The sequence below is a fragment of the Numida meleagris genome, chromosome 14 (assembly GCF_002078875.1).
Source record: "Numida meleagris isolate 19003 breed g44 Domestic line chromosome 14, NumMel1.0, whole genome shotgun sequence".
NCBI lineage: Eukaryota > Metazoa > Chordata > Aves > Galliformes > Numididae > Numida > Numida meleagris.
The window spans coordinates 736,714-757,547 of NC_034422.1; the positions used below are offsets into that span (position 1 = coordinate 736,714).

The 20,834-nt window shown below is 46.0% G+C and overlaps 1 protein-coding gene and 1 long non-coding RNA gene across 3 annotated transcripts; both read right to left on the reverse strand.

Moving 5' to 3' along the window:
* Window positions 10,382–13,997, reverse strand: CLDN5 (claudin 5). The gene has a single exon (XM_021413064.1). It carries the CDS (start codon window positions 13,904–13,906, stop codon window positions 13,256–13,258), a length of 651 nt encoding a protein of 216 aa, XP_021268739.1. The 5' UTR covers window positions 13,907–13,997; the 3' UTR covers window positions 10,382–13,255.
* On the reverse strand, window positions 17,481–20,296 carry LOC110406164. Of its 2 annotated transcripts, none has more exons than XR_002443303.1 (3): window positions 19,625–20,296; window positions 19,352–19,417; window positions 17,481–17,680 (listed from the first exon to the last, which is right to left on the reverse strand). It is a non-coding gene; the product is annotated as an uncharacterized LOC110406164 (long non-coding RNA). The 2 variants fall into 2 exon arrangements; XR_002443302.1 differs by having other exon boundaries at window positions 19,352–19,545.

Below are 20,834 nucleotides of genomic sequence, written 5' to 3' on the forward strand. Positions count from 1 at the left end.
TCACCTCCCTCTCCCTGCTGGCCACGCTGCTTTGGGTGCAGCCCGGGATACGATTGGCTTTCTGGGCTGCAAGGGCACACTGCTGGCTCATCTGTGGCTTCCCACCTCCATAGGTAGAGAAATCCCAGGAAACCTAACAGAAAAGTCTGGCTTGTTGAAGGGAAAGAAAACAGTGAATTGTTTCTTTAAATGGAAAAATTGAAGTCTCTCTTGGCTCTCATGTACCATTGTTGGCTTCAAGATGGTACTGAAAGTTCCCTTTGGATTGGATTCAAGGACTAAGGAAAAAATGCTGCCCAGGGTGGAGCTCTAAAGTACAGTGCCACCTCTATGCACAAGTGTCTGAATTATAAACACTTTCTTAGCAGGAAATATAACAAAACACTCACTAGGGAAAGAAAATGATGTGAGCCTTAATTTCAAACTATACTCATTCTCTTCAAGCATTTGAGTTTTGATTTTTTCCTATTTAAAGGTGGCAGAATTAGAGAAGCAAGTCAAAGGTTGAGCACGTTCAAAGCAGGCAGGAGATCTTTTACTCAACTATACACAACTTCATGACTGTCCTGGGAATGCAGGTTTCCCAATCGCTGCTGTTGTGCAGAAAAAATAATCTCAATTTTCTCAGTAGTGCCTGCTGTGTAGCTACTCTGACGCTAGGTACTTTTTCTCGCTGTATGTTATTCAGTGGTGTTCCTGGACAATATATCTAGACCTTAGTAAAGAGAGGTGATGCTAAAGAAACGGACTAATTTGGTATCACAATCATTTGTCAGTCACTGCTGCACGCCATGAACTAACTAAAGGCTCAGAAGACTTCCTTAGATCAGAATGAAAATCAGGTTCTCTATGGAAAGATTCCATGTAGAAATTTACATACAAGCGTGATCATACCTCATGAACTAACCAAAGTAAAATGTACGTGCAAGTGAAGTCACAACATAGCTCATTCACTTTCTGCATTCGGGTCCATTTTATCAAGTCTGGGTTTTGTTTTTCATTCCCTAACTCAACTACAGGCCTCTCTGAAGTCAGACAGTTTTGTGACTTAAGGAGTGTAGGTGATTTCTCTGGATATTCCTTGATGTTAACTAGGTTACCTGTATTAGATAAGTACTATGATATTCTGAATCTTCTATTTTCTTTTCAAAAACAGTTTCAATTGGAATAATGCCTTTCTGGTCCTTGAAAAAAAGCTGATGTTACCTTACAGAAAGAGATGCTGTCTTTTTAACTGGGTAGAGCACTCAGTCACCTCTTCTCGTTGATGCAGCATGTCTGTTTTCTCAGTCCTCGTGGTGCTGGTGTCTCTTTCCACTGTTTGGCTCGGTGGAATTTACTTTCATTTAATCATTCATTTGCATGTCAGTGGAAAATCGGAGGCACCTGCCACTGGATTGGAAAGAATTCACAGGGACATTCAGCTCTTTGTGTTTTTACTTGCTGAAAGTCACCAAGGGGCTCCTGAAATAAGTATGCCATTAATAATTCTCTCTTGTGTGATCTGAGAGTCTAGCTGGATTGCTAGCCTATAAGGAATGAGCATGTAATATAGTGTTTTTAAATGCCATTGTGATCACCATTGTAATTCAGGATTTGAGTACCAGGATTGCAGAATACATTTGTCAGGTTATGTTGTCTTATGGCAACTGTTTGCTGTTAGCGAACTGCCAAAATATTTAAAGCTGTTGTTCTTTTTTAGGGATTGCTGCATTTCAAAATATTTGGTAGTATGGTACGCATGGCAGAACTGGAAGGAGCAATTTCATTTTCAAATTGATACAGATTAGAACAAATGGAGATGGAGAGAGGGATACAACTCCCTTCTCTGCCTTGGGAAAATCTCCTTTAGGTGAATGAAGCTGTTAAATATTTCAGGAAAGTAGGGAATAAACAGGACTGTCTTTACATTTTAATGGAACAAACTGGTCAGATCTCTAAGAGATCCAATCTGTATTTCTGAAACAGTGTTAAGCCGGCTTAATGAGCACTCAGTTTTATTATTATTATTAGGAATTGGTGAGTTACCTTATGATGTTTACCCACTTTGTGGATATTTTTAGTTCATCTGCTTTGAAGGATGACAGTGAGAAACTTAGTGCTTTTAAGATACTGCTATTTTGAGTCTGCTCTTCCAGTTGTCAGAAACAGGTCACCTGTGAAGAGGTCACAGCATTAGATCTAGGATAGCTTGCAGGACAAAGCTCTAAAGAGATGGTAAGGAATGTAATTCTTGGTCTTTGTAAGGATGTGTACTATGTGTGCAAAACATACCAACTCCAGCGCGTGCTGCTGCTCACTGCGCTGCGGTCTGGGATGACCTTCACAGAACCCCACTGTGTTCCTCTCCCCAGAAAGAAATTCAGTTAGGGCTCGATTCTGATTTTCATTGCTGTCAGGATAGCTGAATAGTGTAACTTCTCCACTTCTCTCTGTCTCTCAGTGAATCAATATTTTCTTCTACAACTACTGTTGTAGAAACAAACAACAAAAAACTATTGCCCTGCAGTCTTGTGATGCTAATCTGCTCTCCAGGCTACTCAGGGCATCCTGTGAATTTTAGACTACTTAGAAAAGTTCATTGATTAATGGAAACAGGATCTTGAGCTTAACTATTGCAGAACTTGTGCTGTAATGTAATTCTGCAACTTGATACTTCAGGTAAGAACTCCGGTGTTTTATGGTGTACAGTTCGGTAGGTAACGTACTCTTGTCTTAGAATACTTGCCTCCTAAATGGGTTTGAAGGTTATTCAGTTCATTTATACTGTCTGTGTGTGACTGCCCCAGTTAGGTGCTCCTTGCTCACTAGGTTAAATCAATATCCAGGTTTGATCTTATCTGGAACTGAGGATTCAGGTAACTGTCCATTGCTAGACCAGCTCAGGACCTAATGCCAATAGGGTATCCTGCTTAGAGGGTTTAGGCCTTTAAAGGCAGCAACTGTCACTTTCTACTTTCATTTTTTCACTTGTTATAAGACTTTCTACTTTTTATAACATGATCCAGTAAGTTCTTTGTTTACAGTAGTCAGTAAAATTCATTGCCCTTTAGTTTTAATGGCATACAAGTGTATGCTCTCAGCACTGTGCCATTTCTGGACAGCGTTAGCCTTGAGTTTTGAAAAACCAAGCACAATGCTTTAAATACCTGTTTGCAATTTCCTAGGTGCACCATTCAAGGGAAGGAAAAGTTGTTGAACTGAGAGAGACTGAGAAAGAAAAAACCCAAACTGAATCACGCAGTTTTCCTTGCTGCCTGCTTGTTCTCTGCTCTCACGAGATATTGCTATCTGCATGTTATCTGTTTCTAGTGTTAAGCTAAGCTGCCTTCCATTCTTACTACTAGCAGTCTCAATCTCCCTCATGGTAAGAGTTCAGGCTTCTTTTTATTTTGTCATAGTTTGTTCACACCCACAGAAGCAGCATTTGCTCAAGCATCGGGGTAGGTATACGGTTACCTGCTTTGCAAATCCAGTGTGTGCTGCTTCATGAACATGAAGATGGGGGAAGAGTATTGTTTCAGCTGGTTCTGCTTGCAGTGTAGCCATGTAAATAGAATAGCCTGTAGCAGAGTTAAGGATGGAGTAGTTAGAACAACAACTCAATGCACATATCGTCTGTGAGAGACTTTCTCCTTGCTAAAGCTGCTGAATTCTGACTCGGTCCTGCTGGCTCCTATTGTGGAACGTCCCTTCAGCAAACTCCCTGAGCACAGCACACTGTCAAAGGGAAGCTTTCCAACTGTTGCGTACAAAACTGAGAAGAGAGCCTGAAAAAGACTGAAAATGTCAGGGTGAAATACGAAAATAGAAAATAAAGACTAACAGGAAAAGAGTCTGAGTAACAATAGAGGGTGAGCGGTAAATCCGGCTTGCCTTTCGGGCTCAGGAAGGTGTCTTGAAATCTGTGTTTTAGGGCACCCACTGGGTGGTCACCAGAGCTCTTTTGAGTGTGTGAAATGAAATGGAAAACAATAGTTCAGCAGCAATTGCCTTTTTTCTTCTGATGAGGTGTTCCCTGAATTACCAGCATGACTCCTACTTGATTTAGCAGTGAATACAACCAGGCATTTCCTGAAATGACAGCACTACATGACGCTATTAGAAATGCTAAGTGAAAGGTTCTGCTGTGAATAAGGAAGGAAAAGAAATAGGATCCAGTAGCACGTCCCACTGAACCGTCTCTGCAACAAAAGGGGGAATGAAATGTAGTACAGCTGCACAGGGGCCTTGTACCCAGCATTAGAGTCCTCATCTCTTCTTTGCACAAACGGGTGGTAGGAGGAAAAAGATCTGTTTGGAAGAAAGGGTTATTTCTGGAATCGTTAGAAGCTGGTGCCAGCATTGTTTGTGTTCATCGCTTGTCTTTTTTTTCTCATATTATCTGCTAAACTCTTTTAACTCAATGCTTCTCTACGGAGACTTCTCGCTGGTAAATGTAAATATTGTTCGTGTTCTTGGCCAAAGTCCCATTTTGATTAGCCTCAATGTATGCATCTGCTGTCTCCAAATAACCAACAAATGTTTCCTTTTCAGAAAAGATTTCTTGTCTGAACCTTTCAAAGGCAGCAGTACTGTACATGGCTCCAAGAGCACTGCATTGACTCACCAGAAGTTACATTAAAATTGCCACTCCTCCTCCTCCCCTGATTACAGCCCTTAGAAGAAAAAAATGTGATGACCTCTCATTTTTTTGTTATTCAGCACATTTTTGTGGTCTTTTATTTCATTAGATTTCAAACAGTTTTCATTTCCTCCTTGCCTCACCTTCTCCTTTCAGCAGCGTGGGTGTTAGAAAGAGAGCCTCTGATTCAAATGAAAAGGGAGATCCCAAGGGATATTAATGTTGCAGATCAATTAGTAGTAACAAATTTTGCAGTGATTATATTAGGTGAATAAGTAAGTGAGCAATATCAAGTGTGTCAGTTGCAATCCATATACAGCAACTTGTGCTGTTTTTTTTTTTAATTCACTTATTAATTACATCCTTTTGATTTTAGAACAAAAAACCTGTCTGTTGCTGGGATGCATCTTAGCCCTCTAGCTGTCTGGTACACTGACAATGTCATGTACAGAATTATACATGCTATTTTCTAGTCTATTTGTTAAAATAATAAAATCTCCCTATTTTACCTTGTCTGAGGAATTTTTGGCTTCTGAAACAGACTGTTTTTAGTCCTACATTTTAAGCTGAGCTCTAACTTCGTCTGCCCTGGATATGTTCATTTGTTTCCCTTCTTATTTCTGTTAACTACTTAACAGTGTGTGCTGTCTGTCTTCCCAGTAACACCTACAGGGAAAGTTTCACTCAGTTTAGTGCCTACGTGTGTGGTAGCATCTTACCCCACCTTTGCTCACTGAAGCACTTTCAATATCTTTCCTTTTTCTCTTTCCTTGTCTGAGTTAAGACCCTTCTGTTTGATTCAAACTCGTTTGCAAGGTCAAAGAGTGAGGTTTGATGGCAATTTAAATCCTCTGCATCCTGCCTGCTCGTGCGCCTGTATGGTGCAGCAAGGCAGTGGTTACACAAAGAAAACTGCTGTTAGTTTTTCTCAGCCAGCTAAGTCTCCCCAGCCAGTCTAGTCTGCTCCTCACCACGAGTACCAGTGCAAAGGAGGGGGCTGAACCACTTGGCTGCTGGACAGTGACATCCTCACTGCAACTTCCCCTTGAACCTGCTGAAGGTTTTAGAGAGACGTATGCTCTGCAGCTTGATGTCTGGTTGTTCTCACCTTGCTGCTTCACAACTGATCTCTGCAATAGGTGCCATTGAGTTTCATCCTTTGTATGCTCTTTGCTTATTGTTAAGTCTTTTCTGAGATGTTCTGGCTCTCTCTGGAGACTTCTCTGCAGCTTTGTCCATCGTTGCATTTCTTAGATATTTCCGGGGTTGTCGAGGTGCCTGGTACGTACCTGTGTCTGACGCACCAATCCCTACCTCTTCATTAATGGAAGGACAAAATGTAATATCAGAGAGTCCCTACAGACCTGGACAGCTCTAAGCTGCTTAGGTTCGGAAGGATTGCAATTTATCCTTTTCCTTTGTACTGCAAAGTCCGGTGTAGCAACAGCTACTAAAACTGAAGTTCTCGTTTCCATTTTGTGGCATTGCTCAGACTTGAGCAACTATTCTGGGGGAAAAAAAATCTGCTGTTTTATCTCCTCCCACCCTGCCTTTGCTGCAGACTTGTTTTCTGTGCAGCAGTGGAGCTCAATCCTAGCATTGCAAAAAACCAAATGGCAACTTCTGCAAGGCTGTGGATACATTTTGCAGACAAGAATCAAACAAAATCACTAATCTTGTGAGAAGAACAGGAGACAAAGATATTGTTCCCACTGCTAATAATCAGCCTTTAGGACAGAGCAGCTGTTTTAACAAGGCCTTTGGTGTTTCATTTCTTGCTGCATCACCCAGTGGGACTAACCCTTTCCCTAAAACGATGCTCAATCCATACTATATAGTAGACCAAGATTGTCTTTATGGAGAAACCATTTCCAGATATCTGAAATGCTACTCTTATTTTGAACTGCTGAAGTTCCTCTTCCATAACATGCACTGCATATAAAATCTATGGAAGTTAAGAGTTATCTAAAATCAACATGTCATGGGACGAGTAGACCTTCTCAGTTGGATAAGACAATAAAATCAGGAGGAAAAATAATTTGGGGGTCCAAGGATGTAATGGAATTGAGAGTAGGTAGAAAATTTTAAAACCTTCCGTCTTGCATGTCAACATGGTTAAATGTCAACAGCGTAACAAAAATAAAGTAGATGTAAACCACTTCAGAAACAAACACAGTGAAATGTATTATGTTGCCTGGATCTTGGCAGTCATCTCTAGTGAAATAATAGGAGGAAATGATAGAGAAAAAAATGGTGAAATCATACAGCAGTCATTGGGTATTCATGTGAGTCTTCTGTGCTGAGATAACACTTTGGTTTATTTGTGTTATAGAATGAAAGATTGCTGTTATAATTGGAAACTGTAGAAGGTTTTGTAGCTCAGGCTAAAGGTTATCCAGGCTGCTGCAACAGATATCCTAATTCTAACAAAAGATATGCAGTAAGGACAGAACATACAACTGGAAGGGTAATCTAAAAATATACACAGAACAAGAATTCTGCCGTGCTAGGCACTTGTTAGAGCTGATAAGAATTGTGATTGTTGTTTTTCTGCTTGTTCCTTCAAATTTGTGAAGCCATATTGAAACTGAAACATGTTGCTTTGAGATTTCGTGTGTGCTCTTGTCCAAGAGTGAATATTTTTCTTTCCAGAGTGAACTCTTTTGTGCCCAAGTAGCAGTGTGGAATTGGTTCTAGTTGGAGTGTTTGAGAGTGAGAACGAAGTTCCCAGGTGCCTGCGTATAGTTTGATTCATTGCTGGAGTACCTGGAACGTGACAGAGATCAGTGACACTCAGACCTCGGTCAGCTTACCTGCTTGTCTGGGACTCTAGGAACAAGTCTCTTTTTGGTGATGTTCAGCGCCAGGGTAAGAGGAAACAGCTACAAGCTGAAACACAGGGAGTTCCATCTGAGTATGAGGAAAACCTTCTTACTGTGAGGGTGACGGAGCACTGGAGCAGGTTGCCAGAGGGGCTGTGGAGTTGTCTCCTCTGGAGATATTCAGAATTCTCCTAGTTGTGATCCTGTGTGATCAGAATCGCTTTTGAGAGTTATCTGTTGTTTAAAATAGCTGGGTTTTACAGGCAAACATTTACTTTTGTCCTGCACTGTAAATAAACATGCACTGGCTTGACTCATCTGTTCTGTTTGTGTATAGCAGAGCACCTCCCTGCACCACGCAGGCAGCCTGGCTGGTACAGCCTGGAGAGCCCACCAGTAGAGATCCTCCCTGGACCTGGTGCCATGGGGAATGGATCCACCTCTCTTGCTATCCATTACAGCTCCTAGGCACTTCAAGCCTCTCTAAACCAGACATGTTTTGCCCTAAAGAGACACACTACAGTATTTGCCCTAAGGAGACTCACTACAGCAAGTAGTGTGAATACAGCTCAGCTGGGCTTTGGGAACATCTTGTGGCTGCTGTGGACATGCAGCCAGCTGCTGCCAGACCTCTGGTCAGTGAAAGCCCTTTGCTGCTCAGAGGAGGATAGGAGTACAAGATGCAGACTGTTTTCAAATTTATTTTCTGCCTGGTTTTCTAGCTAGTTAAAGTCTTTGTACTGTTCTGTCCTGAGTGCTGGATGTCTTCTCTTAATTTACTCTCCTGTAGTAACATTATGAAATTGCGGTTTCATGTTGACAGTTCTGTTGGTCATGGAGTAAAGTGCGTTTCTGCCAGTTTCAAAAGCTGTGCTTCAGGACAATGTCAGAGTGCCTGAGGTGCTGCTGGAATCAAATGTGATGAGAAGATTGGTACAAGCCTTGGGTGGATGCCTCAGGTGTAACACGCGTGCTTCCCTGGGAAGCCATGCTATTTGTCACCTCTCTGTGCCGGAGTTTGAGTTGAAGCTTCGTGGTGAGCTCTGGAGGGAGGGGGAAGCCTGAAGTTGTAAACAAAATCCGAAAATGCCACAGACAAAAGACACTGTTAAATTGATTCATGGCAGAACGTCTCAATTTGTGTTTAAGAAAAAGAAAAGGTGAAGCGAGGCTCATGTAACCAAGCAACTGTAAAGCCTTTGCTGTTGCCATGGGAGGTTTTATCAATGACGCAGTGGTTGAAATTGTGCTTTTCTTGTAACTGAAGTGTGTGGTAAGAAAAAGAAGGGGTTTTCTAGACAGGCAGCTCCTTCCTGCACAGAATCAGCAAGGAGACTGGAGCAGAGTCACACATACAAGCACACACAAAGGTCTGATCGGAATGAGAACAACAGAACTTTGTTACTTCTGAAATAAAACTGTGAGACCTGCTTGAGGATCTGCTTTTGGAACCATTTTTTCTTCCACAATCAGTGTACAGGTAAAACAAAAACAGTGTTTGACTTGAAAAGAGAATTCAGCTGCTGTCTTCTGACTGACCTAATACAGCAGAAATATTTGCTCTATGTTACAAAGCAGACTTACAAAAGCAAATCCTCAAGCATGTACTTAATTGTTTTCTTTTTTAGTACATGATGCACCAACAAAAATGCATTGTGGGTATGTTGTGATTATGAATATTGCATGAATGTCTTGCTGAGTATATGCAGGGATGTGTCACTTACTTGTGGCATTTGGCTTCCGTTAGGCAGGATTCTTATTTAGCATTACTAATGTGTGGATGTATGGATTCGTCCCAGTTTGAGGAAAGTTGGTTTAAGAGAATATTTGTTTGCATTTGTGGTTTGACAGATGGCCAAGGAATAAGGGTAAATACCTCATACAGGAGGTATCTTTTCCTCGCTGAGGAATAGATTTGCAAACATAAATCTGGAGTTACAGTGGTTTGTCGCTCAAGAGTAAAATATTTCATTCCTGTTCCGAAGAGCAGATGCCCAACAAACATCTCTGTGCAGGAAAAGGAAATATTTCCTTAAACATCCTGCAGCAAACGTGACTGATGGAGCTTCCTTTTCCCTCTGCCTGGTGCATTTCCCCTCTTTACGCAGACAGGATCTAACCAGATTTGCAGGCTATGAACTGCAGGTTACTTTCAAACCCATAACTGAACTGTTTTGTTTAGTGGGACAAGGGCCAGGCCGGCAGGCACCCTTCTTCCAGCCCAGCTGTGCATAGCAGCGGGAGGGTGGCAAGGAGCTTTTGTTAATCTCGACCAAGCTGGCAAGAATGCTGCGAAATGAAGTCTTTGAAGATACTTTTTCTTCATTTTTAAAGCAACACTTAGTTCAAGAAAGCATAAAAATCTTGCCAAAAAAAGTCTGTAAAATATTGAAAGACCTCCCTGGCAGTCAGGTAACGTCGGCAAACTCCCCCTCCAGCAATTAGCCCCTGCAGTTTCCTTTAACGGGCATTTTTTCACAGGTTCAGTTCTGATACAACTGCGAAAATGTTTTTTTCCCCAGTTTGAATGCACTTCTTGACAAAAACGGATGGCGGAAAGGACTTAGGGTATCAGGTCATGCTGGGACTGATCCAAGCAGCAGCGGGCTTTTTTTCCCCTTCTGTTTGGAACTTGCAGGAATTGAAAGCTTAAAGAGCTTCACGCTTAGAGCTGCTCTCGAAGTAGTTGGGACTCAGTCCACTTCCTAATGTGCTCACATCACAAGACCAACCGCGGCCACTTGCTCTTTTGTCTGAGGCTCCGGTGGAGGGCTGGGTGCCGACTGCAGCGCAAGGGAAGTTCCCGCTTCCCCAGGGCTGAGCCAGCTGTCCCCCAGCACCCGAGGGAAGGCTGCTCCATGGACACCGACACCGCTCCCTGCTACTGGGCCCAAACCGTCCCCCGCCCTTCATAAAGAGTGACTCTGTTCGGGGATTGGTTTAGATGGTTTTTATTTTTATGTGGAATTATAAATACAACATAAAAACAAGTGCTATAGATTTTTATTTCCATTGGGGTGAGGTTCAGGCCTGCTCCTGAGTGCTTTCAATTCTTAAGCTTCAGGACTAGATCTTTGCTCTCAGAAAACAAAACAGAGCAAAAGAAACCAATTTATGCCCTGAAGCCAGTGATGTCGGCAGCAGCGTTCACTTGGGTGGTTCATTTTTTTTTTCTTGTAAAGTGATGCAATAATTAAGTATACTGAAGGATGAGATTAAATACAAGTATTCTTTTGAATAGATGTTGTTGGGCACTACCCTGTGACCTCAGTGAATTTTGACCCATCAGCCACGAGCTACGTTTTGGATCGGATGAGGGTTTGTTGACTAGTACATACACAGTTAGCACTGGCTTCTTCCATGAGGTCGTACTGTGGAGTTGCTTCAGATTTTGGTTATCAGTGGACCCAGCCCTGCCATGCCATGAAGCCATCAAGAATTTTGGCTTGCTAAAAAAAATTCCATTGGAAGGTGAGCGCTCCCCCCCCCAGCCAACACCAGTTCTGATTGATTCTGAGCTCTAGCAGGGAACTAGGCAGACTGGTCTCCTGGTAAGTGCCCAAATCCGGCAGCGCTCCTGAGCGCTCGAGAGTAAAGCCCCATGCAGGCCCATCTGCCGGGGTCTGCCTTATTTTTTCATTCTTTCATTTGAGACAAATCCCATTATTTTAGCAGATCACCTCAATTTAAAGTGAAGTCTGCAGGATTTGAGCTAATCCCCACTGACTCTTGCTCGACAGCAGAGGGCTGAGTGGCGGTGTAACACGGCTGTGGGTATGGGCTGGGTCACAGAAACAGCTGGGCAGTAGCATTTACAATACAAATAAAATAACCATGGAACAAATAAAGGCACCAAACCATGATAGCCAACTTTGGTAGATTTCTTGCAAAATATATGCATTTAAATACATTTACAGTTTACAAGGTTATACTGTTTTAAAAAAAGTTCCACTGATGAAATATGGAATATTTCATTCTTGTACCAAAACTAAGTATCCCGTCATAACAACATTTTAGGTTTTATTTAAATGCAAACTGTATAAGAGCTGCACCTCTCTGCAGAACAAAACTGACCCCAGACACAGCGCTCCGCTTTGTACTGTCTGGGTGGTTCAGACCCTGCAACGTGTGTGCTTTAAAACGAAAGCAGTTATCTTTAGAAGGGCAAATGTGCTCAGCATCCAACACCAATGTTTGCGGGTGCTTTATTATCTCTTTCAGATCCATGTACAGATTAATACTGCTGGGGTTTTCAGTTTGCTAAGCAAAGCAAGAACACAGTCAATGTAAATCCGTCACAACCCCCAGGTACGGTTAGCCTGCACGTCTGAGCGTCAGCAGAAGCTGTAAGAGTCGGTGCGGAGCTGGGGCTGCGCTGTGTTGCTGTGCGTGCCCTGGGCTCGGGGCGCTGAGCTCCGGGCCGTGCTCGCAGCACGCTTCCTCTCGCTGCCGGCAGAGAGCTCCTCGTGGCGGTGCAGCGCTGCCACAGCCTGCAGCAGCACCGTGTGATTTGAAGGTACGAGGAAGGTGTTTCAGCTTCTCGACTATTTGCATGAGAGAGCATCACACCACCCCTCAGACACTTTTGGTTTTTTTTTAAAGAAGTTCGTGTCTGCAGTTTAAAGGGAAACGTGCATGTTAATATTCCAGGCTGCGGTGAGGTTTAACAGCTCAGAAAATGAGTTACGCTGCCCAGAGCATCTTCCTCCCAGTCTGCAGTGCTACCAGGAGCTGTGAGGGCCCTCGGAGCCATAACCTCCCATCTCCCCACCAGCCTGCGTGGTCTCAGTCAAGATATTTGGAGAAAGTCTTCTAGCATTTAATTTATTTGCCTGATTAAGGCAAGTACACATTACCAAAGTTACAGTGGGGAGCCAAGCGTGTGTATGTCCAGCTGAGCACACGTGATTCAGAAGTGGCAGCGAGCAGTGCTCAGCGAGAAGGCCAAGAAGGCTTCTCATAGCCTAAGCATCACGAGCAAGGGAAAGATTTGTTTCCCGTCTCCTGCAGTACAGCCGAGAGGCACAGAGGGATGCTGGGGCACAAAGGTCTCTGCATCTAGTCCTCCCATCATTCTGGTGACCTGCAGTGAGTTCGTATTCAAGTACAAGAACAGAAGCTGACGAAGGAGAAGTGATGGAGAACCTGGAATAACCGGTTTTGTTCCCTGCTAAGCGACAGCAGCTATCTGAAATCACTTTCAAACGTCTCAAAGGCACGCAGAGCGGTGCGCTTCTTTGAGGGCCCAAAACAACCGAACAAAACCATGTGCCTTTCTCCAAAGCTATTTGCCTGCGCGCTTAAGGGCCACGGTTAGAGTCGTCTTTCAGATAGGAACCCGAGTTTAGTTGCCCACAAAGAAGAACAAAAGAAAAAACCTTAACCAGTTAAAGCCATGGCGGAAGTCAGTCAGTGCAGGTTTTCAGGAGAGAGAACGAAGAAGGGAAGCTTCTCCTCCCCGACGGCGCACGCACGACGGCCCGGCAGCGCGTAGAGAGGCACCGGCGGCTCCGCGGCGCTCACGGCTCCGCTCCAGCAGCACGGCGATGCCGCCGGGCCGGGCAGCGCTGGCCGGGCTGTGCCGAGGGCAGGTCCCGGCGCGGCGCTCCCCGCAGCGGAGCCCGACGGGGAACCGGGCCGGCAGGACGCCGCTCCGCCTGGGGCTGCCGCCGCTGGGGTGCCGCGATCGGGCGGGCTCCGGGCTGGGGAGCGCTGCGGAACCCGTCGGCCGAGCTCACCGCAGTCGCTCCCGGCCGGCAGCGCCGTCTGTCCGCGTCCGAGCGCGGCCGGGGGGAGCGGGCGGCCCCGCTCAGACGTAGTTCTTCTTGTCGTACTCGCCGTTGGAGGTGGGCCGCCGCGGCGCCGAGTACTTGACGGGGAAGGAGGTCTCGTCGCGCTGCGAGCAGGAGCAGCAGCAGATGAGGCAGCCCCCGAAGAGCAGCAGGGCCGTGGCCGCCCAGCCGATGTACAGCGCGGCCCCCATCTCCCGCTTCTGGGACGGCGGCACGGAGGGGTCGTAGAAGTCGCTGATGACGATGTTCGCGAACCAGCAGAGCGGGACGAGGACCAGGACCCCGCAGAGGATGTAGATGGTCCCTCCGGCGATCACGATGCGGGACTTCATCTTGCCGGGCCGGATGCAGTTGGTGCACTGCGCGCCCACCACGGTCACCATGAGCGCCACCAGCCCCAGCAGCGCCACGATGACCGTGAGCGCCCGGCCCGCCTGCACCTCGGGCCGCAGCGCCAGGATGGAATCGTACACCTTGCACTGCATCTGCCCCGTGCTCTGCACCACGCAGTTCATCCACAGCCCTTCCCAGATGGTCTGCGCCACCACGATGTTCACGTCGATGAAGGCCGACACCTGCCACATGGGCAGCCCGCAGGCCAGGATCACCCCCACCCAGCCCAGGATGCCCAGTCCCAGCCCCAGAATCTCCACCGCCGCCGAAGTCATGCCGCCGCTGCCGCCGCTCTTCCGAAGCCCGCGGGGAAAGGACGGCGGCTCCGCACCACCGGACCCGGGCGCAACTGCCGAGCCGCTCTGAGCGGCGGCGGCGCCGGGCAGCGCTATATGAGCGGCCGCGGGCTCCCTCCCACCGCCCGCCCCGCTCCCGGCCCGGCCCTTCCCGCGGCGCGGGGACTCGGCCCGGCCATTGGCGGACGCGGGCCCCCCCGCCCGGGGAGCGGAGCTCCGCTGTGCCCGCCGCCGCCGCTCCGAGGGCTCCTGCCCCGGCTGGGGGAGCGCTCCTCGGCTCGGTCCGCACCCTGCCGCCCCCCACTCCCGGCGGAGCTCGCAGGGAAAACCTGACGGATTTGGGCCGAATTTCTTTCTTTTAGTGCCGTTATTTCTATATTCCCCATTTGCTGATAAAGCCCGCAGCTGAACCTTTGCATGGGTCTTGTCAAGGTGCATAGCAGCATGGGTGACCCAACTATCAGAGCCAAACTGATCCATTCGTAAAAGACTGACCGGCCAGCACGTGTATCCACTGGGCATTGTGACAGGCCAGCACCACCAGGAACAACCCAGGAAATGAAAGAATTTCATATAATGTCTGTTCCATGCGATATGCTCATGCTTTCAGCAGGGATAATTGCCATTAGTTGCACCAGTCAGGAAACTGGTCTGATAGCGAGGCCAAGAGCAATGCATCCTATTTAGATATATTGCCATAAAGATTTCAAACTTCACTTTACTGTTTTAATTGCTCAAGTACATTTTGAATCTTCCTGGTGTGTCAACAAGCTAAGCATCAAAAAGAGCGTTTTTACAAGAGGTTCCATCACTGGGCCACACATCGGTACAGTCTCTTCATGGACCCCTGGTGTCTCAGGTCGTTCGTGCACACACACCTCGGTTCGAAGCCCTGATTCAGGCCAGCAGCCTGCCCTGCAGCACGCAGCCCCTGTGCTGCCGGACGTCTGTGGTTCCGCGCTGCTGTTACAGCTGCAGGAGAAGGAGATCTCACCCGCTGCTCGCTGCACCCACAAGGAGCTGCAGCCCGGTGGCGTTCTGCTGGGCGCCCTGAGGGAGGCTAGTTTGGTATAAACATGGCCTGGTTTTGTTTCTCTTACAGAAGTTAAAATGTTGTGAACAACATTGGAAGTTATGTTCGCAGAGCGTTTAGAACTGCTTTGGCTAGGTTTGGTTTCATTTAGCCCAAAGTGTCCTTCCAGTACACAGGAGATCACGGAGATGAAAATAAGGTATTCCTGCCCCTACGAAATTGGTTTTCTCTGTTGTGCGGTGATTTCTGGCATGTATTATGACCTACAGAGGTTTGTGGTGAAAATGAACAAAATCTGAATGGAAAAGTCCACATGTGAAGCAGAAGAACAAGAAATGATAGGGCAGAAGCTAAAGGGATCACATGCATCAGCAGCTGAGGACATGACCGCTGAGTTAACGCTGAGCAATGCCCTCCTGCATCCTGGCAGCGCTTCTGAGGAGCCTTCTGCTGGAGGCCCGAGTGCTGGTAACAGGAGGATGGCAGCGAGGTCACGGCCCGTGGGATGTGGCCTTTCAACTTACTGTTTTTTCAACAGGAAGGCGAAATTTCGCCACAAGACACCCAAAAGAATGAATCAAAAGAGCATCAGCTTGGCGGAGCGTCACGACGCGGACACGGCAATACGTGACAACAGCAGCCTGCCATCGATTATCTCTGGCTGAGGAGCCGTAAACATTGCTGGCATGGAAAATGTCTTCCTAGCAGAGGCTGCCTGGTAAATGGAGTTCAGAGGAGTTATCTCCTCTTGCAGCTGTATATGAAATACATGAGGTTTACTTCAATTGTGTAAAACTGTGAATTCCAGCGTGCAAGTCCGGCAGGAATGTGTGACTGGGGCTGCACGCCTGTCAGACTGAGGCTGCTTGCAGTAAGGCAGCAGGGTCCCCAGTGTCAGGGAGAGGGGGCTGTGCAAAAGAACCGGCCGCGGAGACAGGGACATCTCAGAGGTGAACGGGAAGAAACCCGCAACGCAGGCTGAAACTGAATAACATCTGTATTTATGATTATAATAATGATTATATAGAAACCACAGAAAAACAATTAAAAAAGGGGGGGAGAAATGCCAGTTATCTTAGCCTGTAAGCACAGGAAAGCCCCACCCTTGCCACTTGCCCAGGAGCACAGAGTTGTAGTTTCCTCTGATAGATGCCTGCGTGCACTGCACTCGTGGGGCCGTGCTGCTGCCAGGGCTGCGTGCTGGGAAGGGAAGCAGCGCTCGGCTTGTTCACCTCCGCAGCCCTCGCCCCACCTTCCCCCGCTACCTGTTACCGAGCAACCGGTTCCTCCGAATCGCTTAATCCGAGAAAACGATTACTCTGGGGCAGCACATGCTTAACAATCGCAGAGTGGACCAACATTTCTGCTTAAAGAGGCATTTCCATTCTTGGCGCTTATGCTTCTTGCGTTTGTTTCCTTTGCTTACCCAGTTACAGCCTTTTATCCTGGCCACACCGTTTTTAATTATTCCCTGATGCTGAAAACGAGATCTCATTGCACAGGCTCCCAGCGCTCGCTGCTCTGGTTACACTTGCAGGGAACTTCATGGACACAGCTGTGGGGGGGCTCAGGACCCCGTCAGCATCAGCACATTGTGGCTTCTGGTGGCGTTAACGTCACAACATTGGGAACAAATTTAAGCTCCCCAAAATGAGAAGGTTCTAATTTCTTAAAAGTGAACACAAATCAGCATGATGTTTTGCTTGGGATATTAAGTAAATCATTACTTACAAGTAATGAAATCCAAGTTGGTAAAGTCTGTATCCATCTCAATTCAAAGACATGATGTTCTTGAAGCAAAGTAAGTCATTAACAAATTACCATTTATGTTATGACATCTATTACTGTTCCAGCTATGTATTTATTATATCATCCTGGGGGGATATATGGGGGGCTTTGCAGCCTGTGAAAATGGGAGGAAGTGGTATTCAAACTGAGAACAATCGCACAGAAACCATACTATAGCAAGAGGGGCTTTGGGATTAGAGGTGATTGTGTTTTCACGCTTTTCCTGACATAATCAGGACAAACACCAGGCACAGAGTAACTGGGAGGGCTGCTAAGGGGGGCCAGGCTCCAGGGTCCAGCTCTGCTTGTCCTGATGTATGAACCCTGCCCCACGGCACAGAACTGCTGCACCCGACCCTCCAGTCTGGCCAGGGCTTTGCTCAGCCCCAAAGCATTCTGCTGGCAGTGCTCAGACAGATTTGCCTTTTGGGACATGAAATGTAGTTTGCTTCTGCTCCTTCTCTCTCCTAAAATGTTAAGCACCTGGAAGACAAGAAAATGCCACTTGGTATCAAGTTTATGCACAAACGTAGCATTGTTAGTGTGAATATGATAGGCAATGAGTCAGAAGATGAATTCAAAGCTCAGTGATTTCTAGACAGCTTACCATGGCTTTTGGATCAGACAGAAGCAAAGGCGAAGAATCAGGAATCCTATTACAGATAGATTTGGTGTCAGTTTTTCTCTTCTAGTGGGTGCTGAAACAAAGGCAAGCAGATTTACAAAGTGGAATTGTTAACTAAGTTATTCTTTATTAGTCAAGTTTTCTCCTTTCTGAATTATCCTTTGAAATGAAGCTGGTTCTCCCAGGAGACGAGATTCAGTTGGAGCCTGAGTTCACGTACGGTATTTTGCAGAGACGTGGGCCTCCATGAAGTCCCTGTGCAGCAGCAGTGCCAGCACGTCTTCAGGCCAGTGTGACACATCAGGAGCTTGATATGTAAGAATGAATCCTTGTCAAATGATCGGCTGATTACAAAATGAAAGTACACGATTTCCCCATAGATTTACCTCTACCCCTTTTATTTTGGAAACAAGATGGAATTGCCACTCCCTTTCTCAGCTGATCTTCTGAGCAAAGAAAAGCAGTGATCTAAACACAGCACCAGCATTTTGCAAGAGGGACCAGAAATAGAGGATGGCTGATGCAGTACCATCCAACAACTTTTTTTAGTGCAAGTGTTGCCGCTGCCCTTTGGGATTGAGAAATGGTTGCCCATGCTACTCTTCAGCCTTAGTGGTAATGTGACAGGACTCGTGTGGAAGAAAGGAAGGAAACAAATATACGTAGTTGCAAACATAGATGAAAGAGGTTACAGATCTGCTTCCAGCCTTCATGTCCTTGCTGCTGTATTTTGCCTTCTAAACAAAGTTGCCCTGGCCCTCTATTAGTCGTTGTACTTTACAAGCATGCCTTGCCTGGGCTTTCTCTTATGGGTTGCCCACTGGCACCGTCAGGGAGCCAGGAGCAGCGAATTCTGGCTGGCCTGCACACTACGTCAACAGTGAGGCAGTGTTTGGAGCCCTTTCTTGGAATAATTAGGAAATTAATTGTGCAAAACTGACATTAGAACCAAGTTCCACACCTCCCTGCTTGAATTCCCCTACACACAAACCTCTGGATCAGTATCTCAAACTTCCCCTTGGTCTGAACTGATCTTCATGTCTCTGTGTGTTACTCCCGGATGGAGCCGTTTCCCAGCCCCTGCTGCCAGCACCAGCCGCCTTGCCCTGGGAGCTGCTGTGCACCTTGTTCTCTGAGTTTGACTTTCCAGAGAACGCAGCGGTGCCACTGCACAGCCGTGGCTCTGGGTTAGGGGTGTTTCATGGCAGTTAGTACAACGAATGATGAAGACCCCTTCCTCAAAGCTTAGAATGTCCCTTTGTTGGGTCAGTGTCTAAATGGCCCGCTCATCCTGCTCATCAAGAAAACTGAACATATGCCTCAGCCTTGTCAGTTCCAGTGCTTCTCATTTATGCTGTGGACGGCTCTTGAGAACGTATTAAAGCTTGGACAGGCAGGGGGAAAAGAACTATAGGAAATATACATTGTTTCATGCCCAAGAATCCGTTCTATGTCATGTTTCCTATCGGGAGAACTGTAGTTTAATTTTGTCCCCTCCCAAAGTTAGCCTCCTTCCACGGATTGTGGAAAGACCAAGCTCTTTCCCATGTAATTGTTGGGAAATCACATCAGATGTCATTTGGTAAAGAACAGCGTCAGCAAGGACAAATGTAATTGTTTTAAATATACATTGCAGATGTTGAAAGTAATTAGTAAAATCATGACCTTGGAGATAAGTGAAAACTCTTCAGGGTCAGTGATTGGAAACATACTATATTTCTCAAGCGTCCCAGGAAATCTGAGTTCCAGAGAACACATGAGAGGTTTGGAGCACCTCCTCTGACCATGAGAGATCAATCCCGAGCAGTGCTGCCCCTGTTCTTAATGAGATACATCTGAGACAGGCCCTGTCACTGTGAGTAGCGTATATCTGTTTGGTCAGTCCTAATTTCCTTCTTAAAGGTGAAGCTGGCTGCCACTTATACAAGAAACGGGAAAAGCAAAGGAGAAAACGTTCATTTTTACTTAGAAATATTACCTTGGTAACAGCTTAGTTCCACTGCGCTTTGGTTTCACTCTTTGAAGTCATGAGCCGACAGCATCTCTGTGTTTCAGAGAAATAGATAAGGAAAGGAAGCCATCAGCAAATTAATATCGCTGTTCCTCAGATATTTCTGAACCACTTCAAAGGATGGTTGTTATTGGTGAAGGGGTGTGAAATGTCTCTGATTTCTGGGAAAAAATTAGACAAAATATTGCTTCTTTGCGTCCATATTTCGCATCTTGCAGAAGTAGGCTTGTGTGTACTTACAGAAAAGTAGCAGTCCTACTCCTCTGAGCATGGTGTAATCCAAACACAGGCTTCATTTCCTGTACTGCATCACTAAAAATAAATGAAAAAAAAGAAATAATAAGTAAAAAATGAAAAAATGAATAACTCAAATACAGGCTGCCTTTCACTGCATTAACATTTCTAGACTGTTTAACCATCTGGGAGGAACAGTGTTCCTCAGTAGGATCTCCTATCTCTGCTAATACCAGCAAGAGAAATAAAGATGCAAAACGTGTTTTGTGGCCGTGCATTCTGCAGGTTTCTGCAGCGTAGCATTTCTCAATTACATGCACCAAATAGTTCCAGTTCTGCTGCTCAGTGTTTCTGCAGTTTCATAGCAAGTCTCATAACAGGTTTCAAAAGTCACAAAAGAACATTTTCATAAAGCGAGCAATTGCGCTGCAGAACCCATTGTCACAGGATGCTCTTCATGCCAAAAGCTGAGATGGGTTCAAAAAGAAACAAAAAACATTCACGGAAGAGAAAACTCTCAGATAAAAGCTGTGGTTCAGGAAGTCGCCGAGCTCCAGATCGCCGGAAGCCGGGCGGACATGCAGCCACAGGGCTGCTTTTATCTCCTCCTGAGCATCTGCTCCGGGGCACTGGCTACCGCTGATCTTTGCTCCCACCCAAAGCGTCCCTCATGTTGCACTCTGGCACAAACAGACGGTTCTGGGAGGACTGCGACTTCCCTGAGCCCTTTGTGTGTGAGCTGGTCAGCGTCTGCTTCACTGTGACGCGGACAAATGATCTGTGAGCCTCAGTTCTGAGGCACTGTAAAAGCCTTGAGAATTTTTCATCCGTTGCACTGAAGATGGCTAAATGAAAGGAGTAACAATCATGGGAAAGCCCTAACTTCCCCTAGACTCCATGTTTGTGCTAGTCTGTTATCTAGCATTATCCGTGCCAATCTATTTTAATTTATTCAGGTGCTAATCATTTATTTGTAATACCAATTTATATGTATGAAATACTTTGTGCATCAGTGTTCAAATTTAGTGAAAGAAAGAAAAATGGCCACTGTTGTTCCACTGGTGATAGTGCAAAACGCCTACACAGATATCTATGAATAATCTACAAGACGACTTTGCTTTTAGAGAAGACTGAAGTGCCATCTTTAATTCCTTTGAGTGCTGAACGGAACGTTGTGTTGTAACGTGGTGTGTTGTCCTGGGGAACGGAACCCAGC